The 26434-nt window shown below is 41.3% G+C and overlaps 1 protein-coding gene across 1 annotated transcript; it reads right to left on the minus strand.

Annotated features, from left to right (window-relative positions):
• Positions 1 to 9176: 9176 nt before the first annotated feature.
• Positions 9177 to 25880, minus strand: TNFRSF11B (TNF receptor superfamily member 11b). The gene is made up of 5 exons (XM_009277210.2): positions 25672 to 25880; positions 15825 to 16194; positions 12001 to 12195; positions 11452 to 11676; positions 9177 to 10297 (listed from the first exon to the last, which is right to left on the minus strand). Exons 1-5 carry the CDS (start codon positions 25699 to 25701, stop codon positions 9909 to 9911), a joined length of 1209 nt encoding a protein of 402 aa, XP_009275485.1. The 5' UTR covers positions 25702 to 25880; the 3' UTR covers positions 9177 to 9908.
• Positions 25881 to 26434: the final 554 nt, after the last annotated feature.

Raw genomic sequence — 26434 nt, forward strand, 5'->3', positions numbered from 1 at the left:
CACATTAGCATAACTCAGAAAGTCTTTGGGCAATCAGGTGCCTGTCTCTGCGGGCTCAAAATTCCCCTTCAGCACAACCAGCAAACGCTTGCCTGGGAGGGAGAAGTGAAAAGCCAGTGGAACTGAAATCTGAGCTTCCACAAGAATTTCTCTGGTTGGTGCTCAGCGTTGCATTCGGGGGATTAAAATGGCTGCAAGACAGGATGTCGGGTAGCTGGGTTGGCTCCCAGTGGCTGCGGTTATTGCTTGGGTAGTCCCACACTGTATAGCTGAACTAAAACGAAGTTGTATCCATTTCTCCTCAGTCCATCTTTCCAGAAGCAAGAAGATTTTTCTTACTCTGAATAAACACCAAAATAGCGTTTTTCCTTATAATTCTTTGTCTGAAGACTGTAGCTGTCACACTGAAAGTATTTCCTCTTGCAGCAATGACTGTCTATGCTGGCAGCGGTGCAGACTGGCGCTATTTTACTTGCCTGTGGCAATTTAATTTTTCAGTAGCTTTTTGCTTTAAAGCATTTGCAAATCCAACAGAAACAAGCAAGCCTTGGATATGCGAAGAATACCAGGCATAAACCTTAAATCATAATTAAAAAGAAATGTAATAAGTAAGACACATCTTTTCATGCCTGACATGGGGCTGAAGATTGCCGTATACTTTTGGGCGTAAGCTGTTTGACTGAAGTCATAAGTGATATCACACCATACATCAGATGCCCACCCACAAAGGGCAGTTCTAAAGTGTCCATTATAAATAAGTGCTTTTTCATCCATTTCAGGTTTTACTCAAAGAAAGGAGGATTACATTGTTTTCAAAGTCTGGTTGGAGAGAAAGGAAAGGAAGACTTTCTTCATGGCTTGGGTTAAGAACAGAGCTAGATGCCCCACAATTTAAAATTTAATACTGAATTTGTATTCCTCAGGCACAACACAGAGAACCTGAATAAAACACATTCACGCAGATCAGCTAAACTTATGTATGACAAATGAGTCTAAACTCACCCTTCTTACAGTACGTCTTCAATCATAATAAACCATAAAATTCTCTTTTCCTCCCTCTTGCTTTCCCATTTCTATAACTTTCTTCTTCCTGCCTGAAAAATGCAATTGTCCTACTTCTTCGTATCGGAGCTCAGTATTGAGCCATCAGTATCAGTGAGTCAATATCCTTTCCCACAAGATTCGGTACTTGGGATTTTTCAGGGAAACACTGCCAACTTGTTATGCCTCAATGGGAATTTTTTTGGAAAACACCTTACATTTAGAACATAAAAAAACACCACTGAGCATTATGTAGATGACGGCCATGGACCCATTATCTCCCCAAAGGATACCTTACCAAGAAGGTAGTAAAATGCTCAGGAGGTGGGGAAAGTACTCGAAGCCTTCCTCCAGTGTTGGCAAGAGGTTCCCTCCAGGCATCTCTGAATTGAACATTAACTTACTCTGGAGCAAGAGTGAATAATATCTCCAGGGCTGAATTTGAAATCCAGTGTTCTCCTACAAAAGAGGAACACAGGTGGCTATTAAAGAACTGTAGAAATTTTTATTCTTATTCTTATTATTGTAATTATTTTAATTTACTGTTTAATTAGCCAACTCTGGAATTATACATTTATTTCTACAGTTAAACTTTCCATGGGAAAGGTATCACGGGCATGAGAGCAAACCCAGGAAACTGCTGATTAAGTACATCCTGTGCTGAATGGGCTTGTAGGTATTTTAGCCTTAAGCAAGGCTAACCAGGCAACAGGACTGATGCTTTTTGTGTGTGTGTCAGATTTATTGTTGCTTCAGCAAAACTGGAGCATGTGTCTTATAATACCTGCACTGTGGGAGCAATGATGATTCTTCACAGGACTGTGTTTTCCTAGCTTAAGGGTTTTCCTAGTCATTACCCTTCATATAACCCAGGCTTTTTGGTTGTCAGAGTCCTTTTATTCTGTATTCTGTGGGTGTTTGAGTTTGTCCTATACCCTTCAGGATTACATTGCGGGATGTCGCAGTAACCACCCTCTTACCGTGGTGTCAGAGGGAGGAGGGAGATTTGTGTGGGAATAGGTGCAATTTCTGCACTTCCACAGCAGCTTGTAAATACAGCGTAGCACAGAGCAATAGTATGGTGCTTCGTTGTCCTATTTGCTGCTGATGGAGACTTTGCACTGACAAAATATTTTTCATAGGGTCAGTTATTTAATGTGGGGTGGCTCTGGGGCTAATGCTGCTCCTTGCAGTCTCAGGTTGTGCCTTGCAGGTTTTCTGCTTGGTGACAGGAGGATGACAGCATGGCTGGACAGGAGAGGGGTAAAATGCTGTGTAACAGCAGAGCCATTTACTCCACCAGAGCGGAGGAAGGAATTGTATCAATAAACTGTGAACAGCAAGAAAGCAGAAACAGTGGTAATACAGCTATTGTGTGATCAGAATGGTTTTAGGGGAACAAGGATGATGGGACATGAACAGTCAGACCTGCGTGTGTCTCACTCAACGTTGTTCTTTTTGAAATGCCTCTCTTTGTGCACGTAGAAACACTCTACAACTAGTTTAACTGAAGAGAACCCTAAATTAATGGTAGCTGACTCAGAGTTTGAATTCACAGTGCTGTACAGAGGGGTTTTGATACTTCCTTGGGCAGAACTACAATTAAACCTCGGGCCTCATTACAGACTCTCCCAGTACTGCACGTTTAGTCCGTCAGACAACTCCCTGCAGATTGCGCTGATAGGGGTTTGATGTGCCACATGATTGCAAGGAAAGATTCGCTTCTTCTAAGAACTTTCTGGAGTTACTCTGAGGTTATTACGCTTAAAATAAAAGATTTTTTTTTCTTCATCTTTGAAAGAAAAAGGGCAAACTTGTAGGCCTTAAAATCCTTCCAGATTTGTGCAGTTGGGCAAAATACAGTGTTTGCCCCCCCTGCTCCAAACCGCTAAGTTAAGAGATAAGAACTCCTCTGTGTGTTGAGTAAAACTTCACAGGTTCCCTTGAAAAGGATATGCTGTATGTCAGGGAATTATTAATAAAAAATGAATATGTGGGGTAGCTTCAGGTTTACTGTCATATTAGGATTACAAAATTAGCTACAGAATCAACTGTTTACTCTGGCTGATAAATGAATCCACCCCTCCTTGAGTGAAAGATATCTTTCCTGCCTCTGAAATATGTGGGAGCTTCGGGTTTACTGTCATATTAGGATTACAAAATTAGCTACAGAATCAACTGTTTACTCTGGCTGATAAATGAATCCACCCCTCCTTGAGTGAAAGATATCTTTCCTGCCTCTGAAGAACAGCTGGCTGCCCGGGCTCTCTGGGATAAGATTTCTGCTTCACATGTTTTTCTTTTTCCATTGACTTGTGCGGAGTCACTCCAGATTTGTGCAGACACAAACCATGAGGGAACCAGGCCCATGGCCTCTGGCAGCACCCGGAGGGGTGAGCAATGCTGTTCTGGAGATGCAAAGCATTTTGAGTCAGCACACGTCGCCCCATGCACCCACCGTCCCGCACGGGCTCGCTCCGCTTCCACCAGCCCCATGGCTCAAGTCCATCCTTGGGCTGCAGGGATAGAGAGCTGCATCCTCACCACGGGGTCAGTGGCCACAGCCCTCCAGCCCCCTTTTTGGAGGCTGAGCCACTGTACAGGTAGTAAATGCCCAAGTGGTGGGTTATGTGGGGAGGGACATCTCATAGCCTGCAGATGCAGCTGCTTTCCTCAGAGGCTGTAGAAAAGGAGGGAGAATGTTGTGGGTCCTGGCCATCACTTTCTGTCCGAGCAAGCACTTTTTTCTATGCTTGTTTAATACAAATGCAGCCTCTGCCTGCACTTTTTTCTATGCTTGTTTAATGCAAATGGAGTCCCTGCCTGCCCATTTTTCTACAACTGTTTAATACACTCTCGGCCACTGGCATGGCCCTGTTCCAGGCTGGAGGCTGGTGCATCCTGCCCTGTCTCCAGGCTGAGTCAGGGCCCCTTCCCGGCAGCCGATGGGTAGGAGCCCCTGAGGCTGGGGAGGAGAGAGTCCACCCCTGCTGCCGCCTCCCTGCCTGTGTACGCAGTTGGGCAAGGAGAGGTGGGCACCAGCAGCTCCAGGTGTGGCAGGAAAGTGAAGCAATTGTCTGCACCCAAAGGGATTACTTGGGTGGATTGCACCACGAGGGAGAGCCAAGCTACAAGACCATGTTTCACAGAGATGTCAGTGATGGGGTGGGGAGGGAAGGACCTAGTTTCAGCACACAGACTTTCGCAGCAATTTCCTTGGTGGGACTGAGTTTAAAGTGTCCAAGTCCTTGCGGGGTACAGAGTGTGGGAGCATCACTGGGTCACCATTCTGCAGCTGGGAATTGAACTGCTTTAGTGCTGCCATCACTTGCCTGTGAGCATCCTCTGTCAACACAAAATCATCCAAATACTGCTATGGGGTCTTTGTCATTAGCTGCCAAAGAAATATCTTAATTTCTGAGTACTTGGTTTTTGTGATTGTTTCAAGAGAGAAAGTCTGATTTTGAGGCACAAAGTGTAATTTTCCTGCATCGTTCCGCTGGCTTCTTGAGGTTTCAGCATGTCAGTCTTCTTAGGCTTTCAAAAACACGCCTCAACAGCAGTAACTACCCATTCCTTGTATCCCTGTGCTGGCTCCCAACCCACGCGGCGTAAAACCAAGCTGCTCTTCTCTACCTCCCGGAGACGGGAATAGCCCGGTTTCCCGCCGGCTTCACCGGCCTGCCAGCCACTCTCAGCTTATTTTGTTGCAATCCAAAAAACACACCCTTCTTCAAGCATTGACACATCTCCTGAGTGTGGACACCCTTCCCGAAAACGTGGGTCTATGTTAGTCTTCCCTAACTCCAGCCAGGAGAGAGAGGCTCCTGCAAGCCTGCTGGTATTTAGGCACCTTGATCTTTGACATCTCTGTCTCTTCCCTTCAAAGAACACAAAGACCTGATCCATCTCTTATTGACACTGAGTTTCCATTGCATTACGTTGGACTAATGATCCTTTAGGACGTGTCATTTCACTCATCTTAAGTGCCATAGGCAGAGCTGAAGCACAATACAAATACCAAACCACCAATACTATCAATAGACAGAAATCTTATTTTGTGTGCTGGCGAAGTTCTGCACATCCAGAATGATACATATCCTAGTTGCCAGGAAGTTTATTTATTTATTTAAAAGTGAATGAAGACTTTTCTTCTGAGATAAAGAGGAAAAGGAGAAAAATATTCTCCAGAAAGTTCTGTCTTCACCGTTATTGAACCACGCCCTGTCCTCTTCATATAAGAAATATTGCCAAAGCCACAATCTTTCATCATGTGGTTCCTTTTAAATAACCTCCTAGGTACTAAAGGTCAGGATGATTTAAAAAAAATAACCTGGTAGTATGAAAGAACTTTTTTTAAATGCGAAAAGACAAACAGAGGAATCCTACGCAAACTTGCCATAAATACAAGGGATGAGGATGATGATGAGTGGAATAAACTACGTTCACACTGCGTTCACCTGCTTTACTTTGTTTCAAGTTTTGTTCAGTTCAAAAGTCTAATATAAAAATAGAATTACTCAACTCATTGCAATTCTGAGTCCATTCTTATAGCCCTTTCCCATAGATTTGTCCTTCGACTCCGCTGGGAGTAGTCACTTACACGACGACTACAGCCTTAGCTTTGCAGATATTTTTATCCCTCCTCACTACTGAGCTTATTGCCAATATTGGTTCTACCATCTAATTAAGGTGAAAGAAGAAAAATGTACAATTCTTTTTATTTTCAGTTATTTTTGTCCAATTTTATTGCTTCTCCACATTATTTCAACAAAGAAATATTTTGGAGGGTGGGTATTTCCTATAGTTGACATTTGTCCAAAATTGAATAGTTTCTGATAATCTACAGAAATTGCTGGTTCTTTTTTCTATAAATATTTGCTTGTTTCTGAGCCACAGTTTAGAATTACGTTAAGGCTGAAAATTTGGGCACTTTGAAGGTGATTCACAAGCAAACCAGCTACCTCTGCCTTGGAGGTGGCAATGATGACCTGTTCCAGGACAGGTAGGATGGATGTCTGAGGGTGATGAAGGGTTTTGTTGAATTGAATTCATCACCACAGCCTGTCAAAGCCCCCAGTACAAGTTGTAGTTGCGGTGTATGGTGTGTGTGAGTGTGTGCAAGTGTGTGTGTGTGTGTGTGTGTGTGGTTCGGTTACAGACATGTGTGCATTCCCAACCATTTCATTGAACCTTTCTGGTTTGGTTACAGACGTGTGCATTCCCAACCATTTCATTGAACCTTCGTTATCCAGATCTCTAAACTTTTAAAAAGCTATCTAATACCTGGCTTTATTTTTAAAACATTCAGTCTATAGCAGACTATACCGTTGATGGGTAATTTTACTATGAGAGCATCCATGAGTTGCAGCCAGGGACCAGGAATCTATTGTGCTTGGTGATGTGCACAGCGTAAAAAAAGATGATTAAAGAGCTTAATATCTAGTTTCTTCTTTAATTTCCCTCCTACTCCAAAACATGGTGCATTTTCTGGCACCCAAGAGACTGTGTCACTGAAGGACAAGTGCGTATAAAAAAAGTTCTAAAAAACGGGGTTGTAGAAGATTTTGAAATCGTAAGGTTCTGCTTTAAACCCATGGTATTTTTTATAACTGAGGGTTGTTTCCACTCTTTGAGAGCGCAGCTGGACAGACGACAGCTGAAGAACCTGCCTCAAAGCCCATCTCACCGCCTCTCTCAAATATTCCTGAAACTGCTTTTCCTTTTTCTCAGCGAAGGAGAAGCCGACACAGCAGGACAAACCCTGCCCCTGCCCAGGAGCAGCAGAGGCAGCAGAGGCAGCACACTCCTCTCTCCTCCCCGTTCCTCTCCTCCTTTCGACCCCAAGGCAGGGGCGGCCTCACCGCTAGCCGGGGGCTGGCAAAACGTTTGCCCTTCCCCTGAGTCTGGTCCACAGCCAGGCTGGGAAGAGGGCAGGCACTGGTACCCTGGCAGGTCAGGGTACCCTGAGCACAGCATCCCTCTTCGTGTCACCCCCGAGGCCCAGCTCTGGCTGGTTGTCCCCAGCCCTTGTGCCTCCCTCCTTCACCCCACCTCTGCCTCCTCGCAGCAGCATTTCCTCTGTGCCACAGGCACGGGGTCCCCTCTCCCACCTGCTGCCCGCCGCACAACTCCTCTTTCCTCCTGCAACCTTCCCTGAAAAACAAACTACCACCCCCAAACCCACATTTTTTCCAAGCAATCCTCCCACTTTCTGTTTGCCTCACCCTCTCCCTCATTATCCTGGGTCTCGCTTTTGTTTGTCTTGGCTATTTTGGTCTGGAGGCTCTTTGGGGAAGGGAATACGGGTTAAGTGTCGCCTGCTCAGGATGTGAAGTGTTCGATTCCTTCCAGCTGAGCGAAGCTGATTTGATAAATGAGGCACAAACTGGCTAAGAAGTGTCTACCTGAGCGTGGGCACCTGGTTAGCTGAATCAGCTTTAACAGGTATAATTTATTAAATGGGTGTAACTTTATGTTTAGGAAAAAAAAAATATCCTATTTTAAAAGGCACAGGTAATGGTTTAATGCTAAAGTTTCCCAGGAAATCCAGTCAAGGCTATACTCTACTGTAGTGAAGTATAGCATGTTCATACGGTAGCTATAGCATAAACTATACTCTGGCTCTGAGCACCTTCTTCAGTATTGTCATTCATGAAGGACCACAAACATTTAGGGTTATTTACAATGAGAATTACATAAAAGTAGTTGGAAAATGGAAGTACAAATGTATAAATTAAACCCAGTACCAGGTACTAAGAGGCAACTGTGCTTTTCTCTAGCCAATAGCTCTGTTAAAGTGATTCCACTGATAGATTTTTTAACTATATTACTACTTGATACTATAACTATAGTACCAATTGCTAAATTGTTGTATTAAACAGAGCTAATGTAGAAAGGATTAGGGTGGAAATGTTTACAAGAGGTGTGTGGAATCATCTTCATTTCACTGCCAGTAAGATGATTATTCTCATTTTAATACCCACAACACCCCAAACCTCCACACCTGGCAGAGTCATGGAAACATGTGGTCGCTACTTGCAAATTTGAGATTCTGTTGTTATCATCTTTTAATTATATGTAAAACCAGTTTCTGTTGTAAAAGTATGTAAATTATTTCAAATGAATCAACACAAAACTAGGAATTTTTTGTGTGTGTTCAGCGCCATTTCTCAGCTACACTGATAAATGAGATGCTAATATAGAGCATGTGAACTATAAAAGGGAGTTTATTCCTTTTGATACAAAAAACGGCATGAGAATTCAGTGAAAAATGAAACCCAAGTATTTTAAAGCAATATGTCCCATTTGTACTCTCTGTAAGGAGAGCACTTCTGATGAGTATCTACCAGGAATCTCTTTCTCATTCTTTGCTTAAGATCCTCTCATCTGTAATAGAGGAGTATTTGTCATACAAGGCTAAATGCTGATGGCTTTTCCTTCCTTTACACAAAAGAAAAGAGTATGTTGAATACTCAAGCTCTGTTCACGTGGCTTAAAGAAAAAAAACAAGAGTACAGTCTCTCTCTGCAGCCACCGAAGCCTTTGGCTTCCACTGTGAATGACCATTGGTCCTTAAAATTATGTCAGCTTTGGATAACAACACTCGTACACTCCCTGCTCCCTTTTTTGGGGGCCTATCTCTTTGCAGGTGCCTCATTCTGTAGCTGAGGGCAATGGTAAATGATTATTTTTTTTACGTGACCTCTCCGTGCTCCCTTCCTTTAAACACAGTGGCAATATGTGAGGCTTTCCAAGCCTGTCAGAGACATGCATCATCTTTCCTCCATGAAATTACAAGCTGTGGTTAGGGCAAAGGTCGTGAGCTCTCCAAGAATGACACCAGGCCAAGAGTGATGCTGGGCCAAATGCATCTATGGAATCGTAATCGGTTGTATCGCAACTGCCTGGGCCCTCTGAACTAGAACCTTTAATACTTTGTACCTTCTTTTACACCTGTAGAGTGACCATGAAAATCCAGTGCTGGTCAATATTTACTTGGCTCACGTATTAACTACTAGATCAGGCAGGGAGTAGCAGAGAGCCAAGCCCAAGATAAGGCATTAAATCCACATGGCCTGTCTTTGTTATTAGTTCCTACTTCACAGTCAAGAGTAAAACACCAGTCAAAAAGTAAACTGAAAAATTTAATTGTTCTATAAAATAAGATTATGAAATTCTATATAAAAATCCAGCTTCTTAAATATGGTACATTCACTTCCTCACAGAATATTTAAATATTCAGGTCACTTACGCTATATTTTCACTGTATTTGAGTTAAAATCATTGGATAAATTAAAACATCCCTACCAAAAGATACCACAACTTATACAAATAAAACTAAGCAATAATACTTTTTTAAATACAAAATGTAAAGAAATTAATAACTCTTAGAGCATGCTACAAAATTTTTCCAGAAAAATATACGGGATCATTTTTGTTTAGCTAGAAAATATACAGTGTGCTTTTCATTTCTCTTCCTAAAATTCAGTTTCATACAATTTCCATTTAACTTAATAAATATGTACAACCAAAATGTTTATTCCTCGAAGAATATAAATAGCAAATACTGTAGTAGAGCCTGGTCCGGCATTCTTTTCTCATCTAGTGACTACAGTGGGGCTTTTCAACTCTGAATGTGCAAAAATGCAGAATCAGGCTCTTAGTGTTATCAACAGGTTAATAGCTTTTACAAAAGTGATTTTATTAAAAAAAACCCCTCCAAAACCACTGCAAAAGACAGAGCTATTCCAGTCAGGCATTTCTATAAATAGTAAGACATAACGCAGGGAAACAACGTTCCAGTTTAATTACTGCTGGCAGTAATTAGGGAAAAATAGTCAGTGGAGAATGAAAAATATCTTGAATTAGACACATCTTACTTTCACTGATTTAACTTGGTTCCCTATCATTTCTAAAAAGAGTTTCTGGTATAATCTATACATTGTAAATCTGTGAAGAAACTTAATCACCTTCTTCAGACTTTGGATGGTTCGTTTCGGAAAGTGGTATGTTTTCAAGTGCTTCAGTCCATACATTAAACCTTTAATGGTATCTTGGTCGCCATTTTTTATTCTCCACAGGTTGAGAAGCTTTAGAACTTGCTCTGTAGGTTGACATAGTTTCATTGTGCGCTCGATATCTTCTTTTCCCACTTTCTTGCCTGGTAAGCTTGCCATCAGTGTGTTGAGATGTTCAAAGGTGAGGTTCGGGTGGCCAATATGCTTTAAGACACTATTTTCGCAAAGGTCGATATCTATAGAAAGCAAAAAGACAGGTAAGTGCAATGCGTTACAACTTTGCCATGGCCTGCAAAAAAACTTCCAAAATTTCAAGGTGAATATTCCGTCCCAATTTTTTTTTTACTTTATTTCAAATAATTTTCTCAACAATGCTTTTTCTTAGGCTCCAATTATGAAAAGCACTTAAGAATTTAATTAACTTTGCAAATGCAAACAGCCCCAAATTACAAACTTCATAGCAAGTATTTATTGCTATACGCTTGTTTCATCTATCTTGTAAAACGTTCTGTGTATGTGACAGGACTCCTAATATTTGGTTCCAGTGAATGAAAATTTTGCTCTTCTTCTTCAGAAGTGTCTAGGCAAGCTTTGCTAAAATAGTCATTTTGGTTTTTGAAGTATTCTAGACACTTCACAGTCTGACATAAACACACATACTAAAAAGGAGAGGGGGAAAAAAAACATTTCTGCAGCATTTTTCAAATCAATTCTGTGTGGAGAAAACGTCATTCGAATGTGGCAGTTGTTGATGATGGTTTACATGAAAAGAGTTGGCCTGACTCTCATAAAAACCTTGGTGTTAACGTTGCAGCACTACTTCACCTTTGACACCTGTCTTGGCAGATTCAGCACAAACAAAGCAGTGAATTGGCATGACAAATAGGTACTGGAAGGGAAAAAGAAGGGAAAGCCTGTCTGTGTATTCCTCACTCCCATGCATCCCCATTCCATGAATAGATGTCCTAGTCCGAGCTGTCAGTCTCCACTTTATAGAAAACAAATTGCACTCTCAGTTGCAGGCATGCAGCTCCCTCTAACCTCAACAGCCACTGCTCAGATGTAACAGTGGGAAACATTTTCCCCACTTGATCAAAATTCTTCATATGCTGTGCAGTCTCAAAAGAGGATCTTGGCTGTGACACCACACATGCTCCCAAGGGGGCTACAAGTCTGGGAAGAATTTAGTCCTCAACTGATCAGGAGAAGCTGAATTCTCTTCCTGCTTCCCCTTGACTTCACCGTGCTTACTGCATGAATAAATCTCAGTTAAGCCCTGCAGGTCCTCCTCAGAGAATAACACATCACCAGGACGTATTTGACCCCAAGCAATTTTTAAAATGCCATTTAGAAGGTTGCTTTTAATACACGTGCTATCAAAATAAGGTACCTTGAATAATCTTCTTGACCATATCCTGTTCTTTGTTTTGCTGCTTCCATAATTTCAAAAGCTGAAAGGTCTGCTCTTGAGAACTGTGCCTTTGTTTAATCCTTTCGATATTTTCTGTGCTAACCTTTGTCCCAGGCAAGCTGTCTGCTAGTATGTTCAGCCAGTTAGGTGTGAGCTGAGTAGGAACAGCAAACCTGAACAAAGCCTCCTCGCACAGGGTTACATCTGAAATGAGAAAGAGAAAAAGAATACGTCAATTGTTCTGATCTCTGTTACTCTGCTTGTCTCTGAAAAAAAAAGCAAGTAGCAAGGATGATAAGAAAATAATGCTTAAAAACCAAACTAAGAAGTGGTCTTTATAGTGCTGTCACTCTCTGTGCTTGAGTTCCATTTGGTCTGACCTACAATAATTGAAACTATCCTATGGCCATTACCATAGCAGGCAAATGGCTAACAAGCTAGATATTTTTATCATAAATGCTGATACATTAATTTTAACTGTCATTAAAGGTATGTTTTCAGAGCACTCTTCCTTAATATGATACATACCTATTCCACATTTTTGAGGTGCCATATCTGTATTTTCCTGACAGACGTTGTCACGAACTGCATTTCCCTGCGATACTGTTTTGAAACCCAGTGCACTACAGTTTGTGTGCTTTAGACAGGCTGCTTTGGATGATGTTTCATTTGAGAAAAATCCTTCTGGACATCTCTTACATATAGTGTCACTCTCAGGGGTACCTGTGGAAACAGGAAAACAATGTGTCCAATTACATATAACCTCAACTGTGAAAAAAAAATACAAGAATACAAAAATAAAAGAAAACGTTTCTCCCAAAATTGTCATGCTTCTGCTTTTCACATTTCTGATCTATGAAGGAATCACATTTAGAAAAAGACAACACTTTAATTTTTAAAAACAAAAAAGATTCCTTAAGAGAATGATGTTCCTGCTGGAGTAATAGAGTAAATAGTACTCTCACATACACTTGTTACCAACTTTAAAATCAGTAATTACTGATTAAATCAGTAATTTAGTAAAGTAATATCTTTAAATCAGTAATTACTTGAGTCTATTCAGACATTACATGATGTCTGACCTTCATCCTTCAACTGTACAAATATTCTGTAAAATAATTAAATGGCACAAGAAACTGTTGTAAATTGTAATCTGTAATATCTGCCCAGAACCTTACTCGAATGGGTTACTTTAGTTCTAGCTAAAAATATAACCCAACTAAATATCAGCTAAAGACCCTCTGAAAAGTACTTTCCCTGCTCAAATATTAAATTATACAGGAAAATAGAATTTCAGTAACTTTTTTGAACTTTTTTCTGGGCTTGAATAAAATATTATTTAAAGCAGAGAAAGTAGATCGCCCAATATAGCAAAAATATTTAATATACATACACGTTTTGCTTGGTGTTTTACTTTTATAAGGCATAGTTTCACTTCAGGATCAAATATATGATACAGCAATAGAATGACAATATATGGTTCTATCACACTGAGAAAGAGGAAGAAAATTAATGCAAGAAATCTGAAACAATGCAAACAGTCTAACCACCAGTGGCAGGAAAATAACAGCACCAATAATTGCTGTATATTCACTCTTAATTCATCTTTATTCAGCCAACATTTAAGCAAGTGCCTAAAGTCTAATATCTAATATTGCATTATTGAACATGAACTTAAGCACATGCTTAAAATTTTTTTGAAATAGTTGGAAACTATATTTGAATAAGAAAATGCCTCCATCTAGTGTATTTTGGAAGTATTTACATGTGGATGCTTATTTTAATGCCAGTTTTTAAGTAAATTTTATTTATTCTGGGCATTTCCTTAGAAGGAAAGAGCACGAACCTCAAGTTTCCAACTAGCTGTGAAATAAAGAATAATACTTGCATACACCTGACCTAGCACTTCTTTCACTAGACAAGTGAAAACAAAGAAGTTTTTAGTTGTTGTGCCTCTGAAAAATCAGAGACCCTGTATATTGCCAACCCCCCCAAAATCCTCTGCTTTCTGCAGCCAGTGCCCAACCCGCAGCAGCAGCGTCTGCCCTTGTGTTTTCTTGCACAGTGTGCGCTGCTTGCGGCTCTGGGCTGTACGAAACTCCAGTCAACACTGGCACCAGAGCAGGCAGCAATTAGCTTTTCTGAGACTTCTGAATTTTTAGCAACTTTCCCTGCTACAGACATGCTGCTGTTGTGTTCTGGCAGCGAGGAAGGGGAAGAAAGGAGAGTCCCTGCAAACGGTGCGTCGTTCTGCTCAGAGCTTCCCGTATAACCTTTGCCGCACAAGAGGGAAATAAACCGGGTAATCCATCAGCGTTCTCAGGGTTGAGCATAAAGTCACCCCCCAGCTTTGCCAACTTCTTCTTCTCTGCTTATCTGGCTGCTCTTGTTCAGGGCACAAACTGCCACAGCCCGGCTGCCCTTCCGCTGCTCCCTCCAATTTGTTTGGAATCCCCCATTCTCCCCAGGGAAACGGCAGCCGCTGCCGGGGAGATAGTGCAGCCTCGTAGTAGCGCTGCTGCTAAAACTCTGCCATGTACAGGGCTAACCATGGCAGAAAGGAGCAAAACCTTAATCTACACTCACAAAAGGGGACTACCAAAGTAAAGTGATCTGCCCAACGTAATCATGAGTGACCAGCAGTAGGGAAACAGCTTTCTAATGCTTTAAGCTTTGAGTGAGACACTAGACCACACTATCTCGCTGTGTGGTAGTGGACGCATATTTTTCTACACTTAGGTTTTATTTCACCTGAATTTACATCGTTACAAAGTTCAAGGCTATCATATGGCAGAAAGCAGGAACACAGTGTGGTCCGTGCTTATTAAATTCTTAGTCGATGCCTCACCTCAAAAACTGACTATTGACACAGGGGGATGCAATTATTTTTACAATGTTTTCATTCCTTGTTTGAGGTCTGCTTGGGTTTAGCTGGTTCATTCTGATGGTCTTTTGGAAACCCACTTTCCAACAAATCACACGATTTGACAATTTATCTTCTTCCAAAGTTTGTTTCATTTTGAGGGATTCAGATTTGTCTGCCACAGTTCCACTGTGCTCGCAGGGATGCAGCAGGCTGATTGCTCAGAGAATTTATACTTCTTTGTTTGCTTCCCAAACGGGCTTTCTGAAAACTTTGTTTCTGTCCACTTTTGACTTGCTGCCGAGGTACGGTGGAACCTCATTAACCCAAGCCCCTGGGTATAACCATTTAGGTTAATGAAGGTTTATAATATGGAAATGCGGTAGCTGCCAGTGGAAATGCTTAGCAGTGGCGAGAGCATCAGGGTAGTGCTTAGTTAACCAGTTACTAGGGGAATAGTGAGCAGCTACAGCAGCGACATTACTCCTTACATCAAAGTTGTTCTCCAATGAGATGTTCATAACATGAGAAAGGACTCCTGACCTGTCATTCAGCATAGCTCTAAAATGTACAGGCCAGCCCTAGTGTTTCTCACAGTATATATGTAATTCCTAGGGAAGTAATTCTGTAGGCTGGAGATTGGTTGCCTACAGATTCGTGTCTGAGATGCTTCGATTTTCTGTATTCCCTTCCTCAGTGCTCTTCTCTGGGCAGTTATCAATCTCCAGTACAATGACAATTTACAATTCTTTCAGGCTGTATTAAATACTGGATCTAAACTGGGCCATGACATTTGCCAAATGACAAATGATGTATTTTGTTTTGAGAGAAGAACTCATTATTGGTTTAACAATTTATGTTGTCTTAAATGAAGAATACACTCCACTGAAAAGCGCTGCTTCACTCTGTATTGCCACCAGACATACAACACAATGCCAGCCTGCTTGACAAAGAAATGGTTGTTTGTTTGATAATAGTAACAGTTTCCCTAAGAGTTCCACTTAGGATGCTGATAATTAATTATTACCACATATTGCTGTGATGCTAGAGCTATATTAATATTGTTATAATTATACACTTGGTGTCAAACACGTAGTGCTCCTGGTGTTTGTCAAGATATACAGTTGCTTGAAACAGCAGATTTCAAAATGAAAAACATTATTATTTATCACACACACAAATACTACATTCCAGATAATGTTCCTGTAAAAGAGACAATCCATCATGTTTCTCATTAGAGTGCAATTTACTACATTTGCTACTGCCATTAAGTTATATATTACAGTAGGAGAAGGGTATTCCACTGAGAAATGTTCTTTTGGCTACAGTCCAAACGATGCAGCCTAGGAACAGCTTCAATTGGCTTTACAATTTACTGTCCTGTAATTTCATCTGGACGACCTTCTTTCCTAATCTTGTAACTGCCACGAGTCGTTGACGTGCGGTAGAGCTCTAATTAAGTCTGTGCGTATTGACAAGCGGTACATACCTGGCTGTGCAACACCGAATCCGAGAGGACACTCCGTGTGCTTTAAACAAAACTCGAGCTCCAGGTATCTGCCTTCGACACACTCGCAGATGCGGTTCTGCGTACTGGTGCACTCCTGCTTGATGTACTGCAGCTCTTTGCAAACAGCGCTGCAGTACTGGCATTCATCGTTGCTGTTCCACTCTTCGGCATAGTACTGATCCGGACACGGGGCACACTGCGTCGGGCTGGTGGCTGTACAGTGCTGCTTTACGTAGCTCCCAGGAGGGCACTGGTCACACAGCAGTTGACGAGATGTCCCTGGGTCGTAATGGGGATATTTGGGGGGAGAGTCGTCCTGGATTGTCCACTTAACAGAAATGTCCAAGAGCTAGCAACAGGAAAATAAAACATTGCTCACTTTCATTCTGGGGAGCACCATGGTCACAAAGAAACCTACATTTTAATGAGTTTATGAGTCTAATCATGTCGCTATCTTAAAAAAAAATGTTTGCGTTAGAAGTTTATAAAATATTAGCCAGCTTCCGGACTCTCCCATGTCTATCTTAGAATGGGAAAATTTTAGGATCTTATCCAGCAAATCTTCCCGATGTAAGTACTTCCTTGTTCTTCCAGAGATGTAGATCCTATTCTCCTCCATTTACACCCTTTTAATATCGCTGGGCAATGACCTTTTACCGCCTGGCACCAGAGAACCTGGCCTATTAGTTTCATTGGCAACACGCTCGATGCACAGCCAGGTGGGGATTATGCACTCCTGTATTCTGAAGTACCAAGTACTTCGGATGCTAAAGAAATGGTATCTGAGCATACAAATCTGACCAGCATACTGCACCATTACCAGATACCTTGAAAGGTGATTCCTTACAGTATTTCTTTTTACCAGCAACAAATGGCTAGAACAATATAGGCTACTTTTTAATGCCTTCCATTTAATCTTGCACTGAAATGCAGCAGCTCTGGGGATAAAATGTGGCAGCTACGTCAAGTATGAAGATGCAGCTTCAGACAGAGTTAAAGAATGCTGCAGTGATGATGTACCCTTAATGAAGGGTACATTAAGGACTTAATCACACGAGCTGGAAGAGGCCAGGCTAATGCTTTCACTTCCTATCTAAAATCACAGGCTTATGGCTGTCGTGAGGACCTGGTTCAGTACCGGCACACGTCATGACTGCTACACTCCTTCCGCTTCCTGCAACAGTCTGCTTTGCTGGTGTGATTTGGGATCTAGCGACCTGAGATGACCCTGCCCTCCTGCAGAGGCAATGTCCATAACACGTTATTTTGGTCTTGTAACTGAAAATTTGGTTCTGTGATTACACCAGCCTATCAAAAAAATAACTCTCGCGTTTACTCCCTGCATACTGCCCCAAGCCCCATGGCGTCCACTGGCAGCTCACTCTTCCCCACTGAGAACCCGGCTCTGTCCCAGCACTGCGTGACTGATGTGCCACTTCTCTTCTAAAACTTGGACGTTTTATAAAGATGAAGTAAACTGGCTCTGAATGAAGATTTTTTACTATGTATCCATTCAAATTATAGATCCGACTGACTTGTCTTTGTTGCTATTTTAATCCCAGTCAGCTAATACAGAGTTGCCAATTCAATTTCAAGAACATATTTTCCTCTTTTCCAATGCAGATGTCCTCAAAGTGTAAGTGGAATTAACTCTTTTTATTCATTCAGACCCTATATTTCCTAAAGAGGCTTCATCTAAGGGCCTCACTTCTGCCACAGCATGGCACTTCTTAAGTGATAGTATTACTAAGGTTGGAAAGGACAATTTAATCGCTCATCTGCATTAACACAAGTCACAGCGTTTGCACCAAGTAATATTAGGTCCCTAAATTAGGAACTCTTATCGCTTAAGAAAATATTCTTAAGTGCATCTCCTGATGCTTGTCTATGAATCCACTTTTTATACAGCTATACTTAGGCTGAAGAATGAAATGCACATAGTACGGATATTCCCCACAGCCTCTTCTAGTTACCCTTGACTAAGCCCTGTAACTTGTGAGTTCTACAGGTGGAGATCCCACTTTTTCTTGTGGTCTCAATGCACAATCTCTTCCATTGTGAGAAATTCCTTATTAGTCACTGAAGTTTGATGTACCGCTCCATTTTTCTTAAATGACTGGATCTGTTTCATGTGATCTATTTAACAAGAGGGTGCAGCACATTTTTTAATAGTGAATGGCTTTCCATTGATGAAAAATGCACCCACCCTTGGTAAATCTACAGCTATTACTCTAGTAATAAGGAAGTCCTGGTTATCCCATTAATTGTCGATGTGAACAGTCAGTTTTTCTTCTATGGTTTTTATTCAGTAATAGATAATACAGCATCCCAGCGTCCAAGACTTGCATGGACACACACATTCCCTTCACAGAACATAACAGACCGCAACATGCGGCACAGATGCTACAAAGACAAGCATCAACCCACATTTCATGCAGATGTCTATGCAAACCCAAGACAATACCCAATGCAGATGAAAATCTTGAACACTGATGAATACTCGGACAACAGATGTGTGAAAATGATTAGGGACAGCAACCAGACATGCGGGCAGCACGTCCTCATGCAGAAACGCAGGTTATCCTTCTCTGCAATGCACGGTTCACAACACTCCCCAGGCTGTCACTGCAGCAGAATCTGCTCCTCTGGGTCGTGCCTCTGCCCTTGGTGACACATTTTTAGGTGCTGAATGGTTAGGTGGACCATTTCATGACTGCTCAACTCCCCTCTGCAACACGCAGGAGCAAGAACAACAAGATTTTCTATATTTTCCTTACTCAACCATTTACATTGGAAATTATATATGAGGCAAGTGAGAAGTTTTCCTGCAGGGGATGACTCAGGATTAAAAATTCAATAATCAGGGTATGAGAGCATGGGGTTTTGTAGGGAAAAATGGAGGCACTTGCTTCCTGATGAACCTACAGCTATGTGAATAATAAAAGCCAATAAAAATTGAAAACAATTCAACACAATTTGAGAGGAATTGATTTAAAAAATTGAGCAAAAAATTATTTGAACAATACGTGTGTGAGACCATGCAAAGTTTTGCCGTTGGAAGTACCAATAGCTATGAACTTTTAATGACAACCAGAATACTATTAATCTAAATGAGCATAACCAATAACCATAATAATAGGATTAATAAATCAGCATCACTTAAAGGATGATCAGTCTTTACATTTGATTTTTTCTCTGTGTTTTTAAAAGAAAAGAACATCACACCTGTCTTCCTTTCTTTCCCAGAAACACACATTATGTAGCTGCAGTAATCCATCCATCAGTGGCTGAGCCATACATATGCAGGATCCAACTCTCTTATTTAGTAAACAATTATGACAAAAGATTCTTCAGTCAAACTAAAGCTATAAATGCAATCAGTATCTCAGTATTTTACCATAACATTTTATACATCATTTTCAACATAGAACTAGGTTACCATGAGTGAGCTGTGCAACTCATTGCCACAGGACATTGTAAACGGTTGAGTTCAAAACATTACTTGACATAGTAATGGAGGAAAATAATAAAGGGCTATTAAACATAAACATCACCTTTTGATCAGGAAATCCCAAACCACAAATTGCTTGAGTCTGGAGGAGTGTTTTGGAAAAATATCACTATTTTTCTGCCTTTTTCTTCCATCTCCTCTATGCATCAGTTATCAACCCCTGCCATAGACAGCATATGGGGCTTTTTAGGGGATTTTTTTCTGGATTATTTTTTTCTTAGACCCAGTACAGCCATTAGTATATTGTTAAGTACATTTCTAGACTCCAATCCCCAATACCACGCTTCTTCATAAGACTACTGTAGGTCCCTTAATAATACTTAAGAGAACAGATCTGCAAGATTGTCTTCTATGCAGATTGAAAACACATAGCACACGAGTATTCTGAATATTAATAGGCACCTTGAAAATCAGAAGTTATCCTTGAACCTACATCAAGTGCCAAAGCAAAAGCAATCTATTTTTCAGAAGTTTTGCAAAAATGCAGGAAGAATGGTGGAAGGTAATTAAGTATAATTTTTACTAGTTTTACTGCAGCAACTCGGCACAAAGAGAATAAAAAGACTCTTCTTGTCCCCCAGCTCACAAATAAGCTAGAGGGGAATGTCTCTAAATTGTCCTTTCTCCTGGCCTAAGACACACTGAATTTGTGCTTACATTAGCAAGTTGGATCACCTGTTACAGCAGATTCGTAGAGCAAAACAGATGGTGCCGAGCACCTGACATCCACATTATGCATGATTAAGAGGGGGTATTTTGGACTAACTTCAGTCCGCTCTCATGGACTGAGCATGCATTAGTGGTTACAGTACATCTGGTGCGTCTCTGGAGCCTGTCTCTGGATTTACTTTCATCATTCCAGTTTACTTTTGTAAATCCACTTTGTGCATTCCAAGTCTGCTCTGATGTGCAAACTAAAATACAGTAAATAAGGATGATCAGGAGAGGCCTTTCAAAAGCATGTTCCCAAATCAAATTAAAATGGTAATTACATGCATTTTATGTCATTCCTGACATTTCTCCTCCTAAACTATGGTATGACCAACTTCGTAGCATATTCTCAGCCACAGAAAACCTCTGATTGACCTGAATGCCCATACTTAAAGGTGGGCTATGTACTAAACACCTGAATCTCTGCTGTAAGAAACAGCACTATCTGAGCACATGAAAATGCCATAATCAGAACTTACTAGTTCTGAACATTGGTCTTCCCAAAAGCTTCACAGAAAGCAGGATTTCTCCTATAATCATGCTGGCACTGGCCTGTTTTGCTCTTGCTGGAGAAGAAGGCATGTTCCAGTTCGAAAGGAGGAAGAAACTAGAAGCCTGGCTTCAGTTTACTGGAATCAGAAGTAGGGGTAATGAGCATGTTCACCCTTTAGCCCTTCAGAAACCAAAGCTGGAGTCTATCAGTGCTACACTTGGCCAAAGTCATTGATTTGTCATTCAGAAGATTGCGTAAAATTCTGTCCATCCTTGTTTAGGAAAAGTTAATTCAGCCTGGAAGAGGTACAGAGAAAGTTTAGAAGGAAATGGAGAGCTTCATCTTGAAGAAGATGTTGACTTGTTCAATAGCTTGGCAAGTCAAAACAGCACCTATAGATTCAGTACAGATAGACAGTGAACACACGGAGAGACAACTTTCTCTGTTAAAGGATAATGCTTGCAAATGAAAAGGAGATTATCTCATCAGAGGAAGTTTGGGAACAGCCTTTTACTGAGAAGCAGGTGCAAGAAACCCAAGTAGTTTAAATATAGCTCTCAATGCATTTCTGAAAGCAAATACGCCATTTGGTTTCCTGGAAGACCTGGGGAACGAACTGAAAAGATCTAGGCAGTTTCTTTCAATTTTAAACCCTAAGCAAATCCTTTATATCCAAACACCAATGGAAGCCAATGATACTCAATATCTTGTTCATCTCAACAAATTAACTGTTAGTCTGATTCAGAGTGCACTCAATTGCAAACAGTTTTCCTAAGGATAGTGAAATGCGAAAGGCTCAATTTAGAAAACAACCCCAAAGGTTGGGGTTTTTTGTTCTATGAGTATGAAATGCTATCAGTAACAAAATAATTACAACAAAACCAAACCAACCCAAAATCTAGTATCGTTAACTACATCTATCAACCTATTGGGTGAAATTCAATTCTAGTGTCATGGGCTCAATTCTGAAAGGACTGAAAAACTCAGCCCTCATCCATCTCCCTGGGCCAAATCCTGGGTACCTCTCAGGATGGCTGTCTCTGCATGAGGAATTGGGATGAACTGTAAATACTGAAACACTAGTCTAGTGTAAGTCAGTGTCATGCAAGTAAGTACTGAGAACTTATTCAAAATGAGTTACCCAAGGTTAAAAAGCAATTCTTTGATTGTGTCACTCAGTACATTAGGCCTGAAGCTATATTTTTCCATACCATCTTTATGTCAGCATACACAATGCTAACATAAAAGGCCTGTGCGGTCCATTTATTTGAGCCCTTAGAAGATGCTTTTGAAAGAGAAATAATGTGATTGTAAAATTTCATTTCAGATCTTGGGTATGAAAAAAGTACACGCCCTTTTCTTTCATCTTTAAGTGTAGGGCAAAGAGCCGCCTGCTTTTTCTTGTTGAATTAAAATGAACTGAAGACAAAGCACATAAAGCAAAAAGCCTTCAAGCATCATCCCCTTAAATCACTGCTTTGTGAGAGAAAAGAAAGTGGCTTTTCAGCATATGAAAATATTATTATATAGCTTGGCTTTGTGGTTTTGGGTTGTAGACCAAAGAAGAATGTTTAATTTGCTGAGAAAGATAAATCTGTTTCTGTTTTGCATTCCACAACTATTCCAAAGCATATTTTCCTGCGTGATAAATAATCATTCAAGGCATCTGTCAGATTGCTCCTAGTGTTTGCATTGGGTTCAAAGTAAAACCTCACAACTCTCCTACTTTGCTTTCTACACAAAGTATTTGGACAAAGCTAAGGCAGGAGGCCTTCATTTACCCTCAGCCCTTAGGCAGAATGCCTCACTGAAATCATGCACATACCCCAGAGAAATCCCAGTGACAAAATATAGCACTGAATGAAAGTAACGAGGTCCTCCTAATCAATAGCTTGGCAAATCAAAACAGTATCTCTAGATCCAGTACATGACAATGTCATGCTGGATCAGATCCACGGCCGTCTGTTGCAAATAACCATTGTAAAATATGTCATCTAGGGAGAAATTGTTCCCATCCATCTGGGAGATACTCAACTCTCATCCTCCTTGCCTTGCTGTTCTGGGGGGCCCCATGCAATCACCGAATTTAACCTCTTTGGGCCAACAGCTATGCAGCACTGCTTACCCCATAAGCTGCTGCAGGCTCACTTAGGGCACGACCCGGACAAAGCATCTTTCAGCAGACCGCAGCTGAGCGTCAAGAACACAACAAAAGCTAAAATGGAGTCGGTTTTGCTGGTTTGAGTTTAGCTTATAAAGCTGTTCCACCATTCTGCCAACTACTTCAATGTAATCCACTCACTTTGGACATAACGGGACCTACTTTTGTATGGAAGTTGCTTTATAAAGTGGAGGCTGCTCTTTTACATAAGGAATATAACTAGTGACTCTCCTGAGCCACGTGTATTCGAAACTGAGGCTATCAACCACTGTCTTAATTTCTCTGTCAGTAAAGCAATATGTCAACAATTCAAATCCATAGACACTTTGTAAGGCACCATTAGTTGTCATTCACAAAGCAATTTAGGAGTCTAAACTATTGTTTCATTTTCAGTGGTAGGAAAATGACATTCAGCTGAAGAGCAGTTTTGCATCTTACCAAAGAAGTGCTAAATTGAAAGTCTTCATTTATGAGAGTTACATTTGCCTGGAAGCTTGTGGAGGGAGAAAGCAGAAAAGACTAACTAGCTACTCACCAAAAGATGTGTTTTATCCATAACTCATATTTTGGAACATTATTCACCAGAGTGACAGCAAAATTTAGAGATAACCCAAACCTGGGACGTTAGACCACCATGACTACAGTCTGCTTTTGCACCAAACAGAATTACTGACAAGTGACCATCTAGCTAGAGAAACAGTATGTCCAGTATTATGTGCAAACAGGTGTTTTTCTCCAGGAAGACCGTCAGAGTAGTAAATCTACTAGCATAAAAGTTAAATACAGAAGGAACAAAATTAAAGCTTCTGTGAGATTTGAACAGTGGGTGTTATTTAAATTGTGACAATATCTTTTAAAAATTCTTCTGGTAACCTTGGTGTTTTATTTTTAACCAACACACATGCAGACAGACAGAAAGAAAGTCAGACAGAAAGATAACTCCTACCCTCGCGGGCTGCAAAGCCACTGCTGCCTACACACAGCAAACCCAACAGGCCGTCCAGAAAAAGCATGTCACATGCACCCAGAGATCCAAAATAGAGAAAGGTCAAGTTTAAGGGTCAAGATAGTTACGTGACAAGTAATGAGATCCAGCTCTGGGGAATTTCTTTCAATTCAGTCTGATTTCATAATGCTTGTCTGTTTGGAAGCAGTATTAGTGTTCCAGCAAACAACACATACCTGCATGCACCACCACAGCAGGTCCCCTTTCTGAAACCTTAGCAAAGAGGCCAAGGCTGAAAGTACATGATGTCCAAAAGAGTCTTTTTTAGGTATGGTGTCTCCAAACTAGGTTTAAGGTATGTGAGCCAAACACACACAACTTTGAACTGCTGTTGTGCCTCTTACAAGTGTTCTTATAAAACAGGTACTAAAACTACTTTTCTGAGCTCTAGCACATCTGACAGTAAAACGTCACTGGCAGTACTTAAACTTCACAATAACTTTAAATAAATTGCTTTTAAATAATAAAAAAAAAAGTTGAATGATTAAGCTCTCTGGTATGTACTCCTGCCACTGACGTATTTCAGCTCCGAGACTCATCTGCCAGAGTATTATGCAGAACTTCACCAAAGGCTATTACTTTATGGGAGAACATGAACAGGCACATTAAGTTTAATCAAAATCAAAATACTGATGTGATTATTTTATGAGAGCCACAGGTAAGAAGCCAAGCTGATAACAGACTATTGCTGAAATTCCCAGATTAACTTCCCATGTTTTCATATAGACAAAGAAGGCACAACATCATACGTGAGATGAAAAAGTTATCCTGCGTTTCAATTTGCTGACCACAAGCCTGACAATTTTTGCTTCCCTTGCACCATTAATCACTTCGGTTTGTTTCTGAAAAAGCTCTTTCAGAAAGTTGTACAGAAAGTAATAAACATGCATTACTCATCGGATCCTGGAAATCTCGTTGCATTTATAAAAAGCTTTAAAAATAAATGGATCTCAGTTCTAACGCTCTGCCACAACATTAATGCCACTGTACTCACCAAAACAACTCAGGAACAAGTTACCGCGCAGGCATGCATAACAGCCTGCTCTGAATATTATTTTTTAATGTTTTTCTTTGAATGTTTTCTCATCCAAAAGATGCATAGCCTCCAAATAGATGTTACACAGTACCTGTCTGTACGCAGGTTTTAATTAATCTGGCATCATATACAATTCCATACAGCTAAATGGATTAAATGACATTTTGAAAGATTTACTGCACTGCTAACATCTCTAAACTTGCATCTGGAAGTATCTTGCTAAACCACGAAGTAAACAAAACCTTATTAAAGCTGGGGCTTATACCGAATTTAATAACACAACTTTTTCTGTAATAGCTACTGACACAGCTACTAATTCATCACTTTCTTGCACATGAAGCTGAATTTTCTAAGCCAAAACAAGCACCACACACTTTTGCTTTTTTCTGGAGTTCACAGCGGTTTTCCCAGGTAAGAAAGCCAGCCCAGCATCTGAGATACTGACCAGTGCCACTGTAGCAACGATTACAGAGACAGGCAGAGATGGAGCTTTTGTAAATCAAAACCAAACATCCCAGCCTACAGTTTCTAAATTCATTCCTAGATACAGCGTTTTGTGTCAGCCTGGTATGATGAAGCCTTACAAAAGGAGAGAGGAAGATAGGAAAAAAGCCAAAGAAAAGCAAATCATGCCACTACCTTAAGAATGGGATGAAAATCCCTGCTGCCTCCCTGGAGCTGGACATGTCTGTCGTGCTCCAAACCTCACCAGGAAAGCTCGGTGTGATGAAACGAAAAGGGTTTACCAAGAAAACGGAGAGAATGCAAAAAAAAAAACCCCAAACCCAAAAAAACCCAAACAAAAAAAACAACAAAACAATCTAGCAGAAAATCCGTATGTCTTTACTGCCTGATCTCTGAAGCTGTAATGCATCTTAAAGCCTATCTACCTCTCTGAAGGGACTTACCACAAGCGTGCAGCACAGGAACTTGTTCATTGTGGTCGGTGGAAGAAACCTCAGCGAGCTGGGAAATCAGGCAGAGAGTCAGCTCCCGCTCCAGTCTCCTAGCAGCCTGCTTACATCCCCCAACATTAAAGACACGATATATATATAGTCCCGGTGTAACAGGAAGCCTTGGCTCAGCTTTGATCACTCATTCCCTACCATGACCAAACTTTTCTCTCTCTCTCCCCCCCCCCCCCCGTTTTGCTTTAAGGAACCTGTAAAACTTGATGACTTAATGGAACCCTTTGAGTGCTCTAACCACAGACTGGAAAATGCAGGAGGGAGTGTCAGGGGCTGGCCAGGGGAGGGTTTAATTGGGCTCTGGCTGTCTGGCTGTCTGTCTCCCCCCTCCTCTCCCGTGAGCAGCTGGCTTGGAGGGGAGACGTGCACCCCAGGGACGGCAGCGGCTCCCTCGGCACCCCAGGCTCATGGGAGACACGGTTAAAAATCACTTCTGGAGACTGAGCCCCAGGGCCCTGCAGCAGCGCGGCCGCCCGCTCGCAAGGCCCCTGAGCACACGCAGGGCTGCCATTTCCTGGGGAGGAAGAGGGCTCCTTTCGGCTCGGCTCCCCAGGGGTTTCCAGGAGTGGGACTGTCTGGGAAGCAAAGGCCAGGGAGGGAGAGGCTGAGGGGAAGGAGGATCCGCGCCATTTCCCTTCCCTGCTGAGGCAGGTATGCGAGGAATGGCCCCTCTGTGCCTGCCACCTGCCGAGGCAGGCCTGCA

The sequence above is a fragment of the Aptenodytes forsteri genome, unplaced genomic scaffold (genome assembly GCF_000699145.1).
Source record: "Aptenodytes forsteri isolate BGI_AS27 unplaced genomic scaffold, ASM69914v1 Scaffold49, whole genome shotgun sequence".
Taxonomy (NCBI): Eukaryota; Metazoa; Chordata; class Aves; order Sphenisciformes; family Spheniscidae; genus Aptenodytes; species Aptenodytes forsteri.